Source organism: Crocodylus porosus, unplaced genomic scaffold, assembly GCF_001723895.1.
Source record: "Crocodylus porosus isolate Cpor-Errol unplaced genomic scaffold, CroPor_comp1, whole genome shotgun sequence".
NCBI classification, from domain to species: Eukaryota; Metazoa; Chordata; order Crocodylia; family Crocodylidae; genus Crocodylus; species Crocodylus porosus.
The window spans coordinates 100041250-100044604 of NW_017728886.1; the positions used below are offsets into that span (position 1 = coordinate 100041250).

Genomic DNA, 3355 nt, shown 5'->3' on the forward strand with positions numbered 1-3355 from the left:
CCTACAGAATATTGTTGCAGGGCCAAAATAACCTGTTAAATTCTATAGAATGAGATAAAGAGCTATGCTAAGTTAATGTCTCTAAAATTCTGTTTTTCATAAGTGTTGCTATGACACCAAGAAGCCCTTTTACTTTAATGTATGTCTTCAAGATTACAGGATTTTCAAAAAGTATTAAAAATTATTTTAAGTTTGTCTTATATTTAAGGTTTGGAGATAGGATCCTGGCTCCAGAGTTCATAAAGAGAAATAAGAAAGAGCTAAGGGAGGGAAATGTCAGTTTGAATTGCTACATGATATTGGCAGTAGGGTGTGCGAAGCTTCAGTCTCTGATTCAGTTGGGCAGAGATTTGGCCTGATTCGACAGCTGAATCTCCAAATCCAAATCAAATCAGGAGACCCTTTAATCTCTCTGAATCAAATCAGAACCCTCTGAATCAGTTCGGAGAGGTTCTATGATTTGGACATAGACACAGCTTTAAATGTTTTTTCTATATACCTCAAGGTCCCAGGCAGCTCATGAACATGGAGATGGTGGGGCAGATGGAGCATCCCACGGGAGTGTGGGGGGGTCCCCAGCCTGCTCAGCGGTGGACCTGGAAGTGGACCAGGAGCACTTCTAGTCCACTTCTTGGTTCTCCGCAGAGTGCATAGGGGACCCCAGCTTTGCAACTGGTGCCTCCTGGCTCTGGGGGGGGCACCCGGGGTCCCCCCATGGCCAGTTGCCGAGCCAGCAGGGTGTGGGGGTGGGGGATCCTCCGCACGCTCGGCAGTGGACTGGAAGTACTTCCAGTTCACCGCTGAGCACGTGATGTGGGGGCGGGGGGGGAAGAGGCCCCCACACTCCTGTGGGACGCTCCATATGCCCCACCATCTCAGCATTCATGAGCCATTCCTAGTACCTTGAGGTATGTAGAAAAAACTTTTAAAGCTGTGTCTATGGCCGAATCTCTGATTCTCTGAATCATCATCAAAACTTCAGATTCAGATTCGGCTGAATCAAATCAGGACAGTGATCCAAATCAACTAATCAAATCACTATCCCCCGATTTGGGCCAAATCCTAATCAAATATGGCCCGTTTTGCACACCCCTAGTTGGCAGCATGCTAGCAACTTGCTTACTCATTCTGAGAAGATTATGTTTACAACGTTCTGGGTATTGTGGTCGAAAATATAAATAGCAGAGCTTGATTTGTTTATTAAAAATGAACTGACAAGCTTTTAAAAATGAACATAATAAATTGTGCAAGATCCCTAATAATTAACAGAATAGCTGCACATACTTAAATGTCATTCTCATCCCTGCATTAGCTGATAATGTTGTTCTTTAGGAATGCAAGAGAAAGAGATGCTTAAATTCAGCTCATGATGGATGGAAAGCTTCTCAACATGCTTTTAATGGAAGTTTGCAGCACAAAATACAGCCATAGAACAACTGTAAGGGCAGTGTTAGAATTATCTGAAGCAGACAGCAGTGGCTTTAGACAAAGGACAGAAATTTCTGGGAGGGTTAACACCGGAGTGAGTGAACTTGCAAAATTTCAGTTACCTAAAATTAAACTTGGCAAAATGTAGAAACGTCTTATCCTTAACTGGCTTCCAAAAAGCTCTGATCTTAAATGCAGACTTCTTTTTTCAACTCTTTTAGGGTCCCCAGGGACCAAAAGGTGATGCTGGATTACCTGGATTGCAAGGGCCAAAAGGACAACAGGTGAAAAGGAATTAGTAGCAGGCCTTGTGTGTTTAGGGAGATGAATACGTTCCAAAATACAACATAGAGAGCTAATGTCTGGCAGCTTAACCGCTTATCATTTTCATAGTCTGGCAATAATTGTACTGCCACCCCTTCTCTTAAATTTTTTAGACGTGTACAGCGCGTGTCTGCACATTGCCATACGGTGACATTGCTATTGCAGTGTGCTAAAACACGGCTCAGTAATTGCCTGTACTGTGCTGTGTGCATGGCACATGGTTAGATTTTGTTGCTATGTCACCATAGAGGCACACTAAAATGGGGGAGTGAGCCACTCTGGCAACATAGCTTTCTGTCATGTGTAGACCTACATGATCACTACATTGCTGTAGCATGCCATGCAGCTACGTGTAGACACACCTGTAGGGAGCCCCATTGGCTGGATGATGTGGCCCTTCATTCTGAGTTAGGCTGGTATGTGGGACTGGTTGCAGCTGAACCCAGCACATGGCCTTGGACCCAGAGCCTGGGGTTGGATCTGACTCATGGACTGGCTGTCCCCAACTCCTCCACCCCACACACTGAAAAGGTTAGGCACTACTGCAGTAGAATGTCACTAGAGTACAATGTTCTCTTAGCTGAGATGGACATTTATCTGCATAATTTTGGTGAAATAGGTAGTTGTTGGTATCCAGCCAGTTGTTGTACTTCTTTGAAATTTTGGGAAAGTTGGTATAACCAGGTTGTTGAGGTTATTTAGGCTTGGGGTTGGGCAATAGTAGCAGCTTGGATGGCCAGTCTGAAAACAACTTCCTTGCACTGGGGAATAGTTATACGTGTGAGTGGCTCAGTTCGATAAACTGGGAAAACTCCCCGGAGTCATAAGTCTCTAGGCCTAAGTACAGACATTCAAAAAGCCTGAGCCTGAATCGATTCAGTCTTTGCAGGTTAGTCCATTCTGGGTAGATTGAACCAAGAATTAAGTAAATTCAACATTCACTTTTGATTCTGGAAATGCAGTCACTTGTGCGCAGTGGCTCAGTCTAGGAACTGGGGGGCACTAGGGCAAACCCTCCCTTCCTTTTGGCAATGGCCAGAAGGCTGGAGGGAAGCTGGAGGAAAGGGGGTTGTGGCCAGGCCCTGCAGGCTGAGTATGAATGGGGAAGGGTTTAAACCCCCACGATGGTCTGCAGGAACCCCAGCCGGGGTGTGCCTGGGGTGGGGAGGGGGAAGCAGTCTTTGCCAGGCTTTGTGGGTGGGGGGGATGACCAGAACCTGGCTCCTGGCTGGCACCGAAGGGTTAAGCAGCGAGAGCTGGGGGCATAGCCAGACTGTGGCTGTGGGCCTGCAGCGAACAGGAGGAGGGAGGGTGACTCAGAGATATGGGGCTGGCAGGGACCTCCAGAAGCCCTCTAATGTCTATTCCAGCTCCTGCCTGAGCCCGGGCCAGATTCTCTGGTACAAGTACTAGAATCTAAAGAGCAGAGGGTTTGCTCGCTGTGGGGCTCTGTACTACTGAAGAAAAAGGCTACCAAGGCCTCCTGCAGCTGGTTTTCCCACCTGTCCCCACAGCAGGGCCCAGTGCTGTGCCTCTCCAGCCCTGAGGCCTGAGGCAGCGCTGCCCAGAGCCCACCTCCCTGTTAGAAATATTATTAAAAATG

At 47.1% G+C, this 3355-nt stretch overlaps 1 protein-coding gene across 1 annotated transcript in view; it reads left to right on the plus strand.

Moving 5' to 3' along the window:
* The window catches only part of COL15A1 (collagen type XV alpha 1 chain), a 175735-nt gene that overhangs the window by 119841 nt on the left and 52539 nt on the right, over window positions 1–3355 (plus strand). The window contains exon 19 of the mRNA XM_019536236.1: window positions 1650–1712. Coding sequence (XP_019391781.1) covers window positions 1650–1712 — 63 coding nt within the window. The remainder of the gene's footprint in view (window positions 1–1649; window positions 1713–3355) is intronic.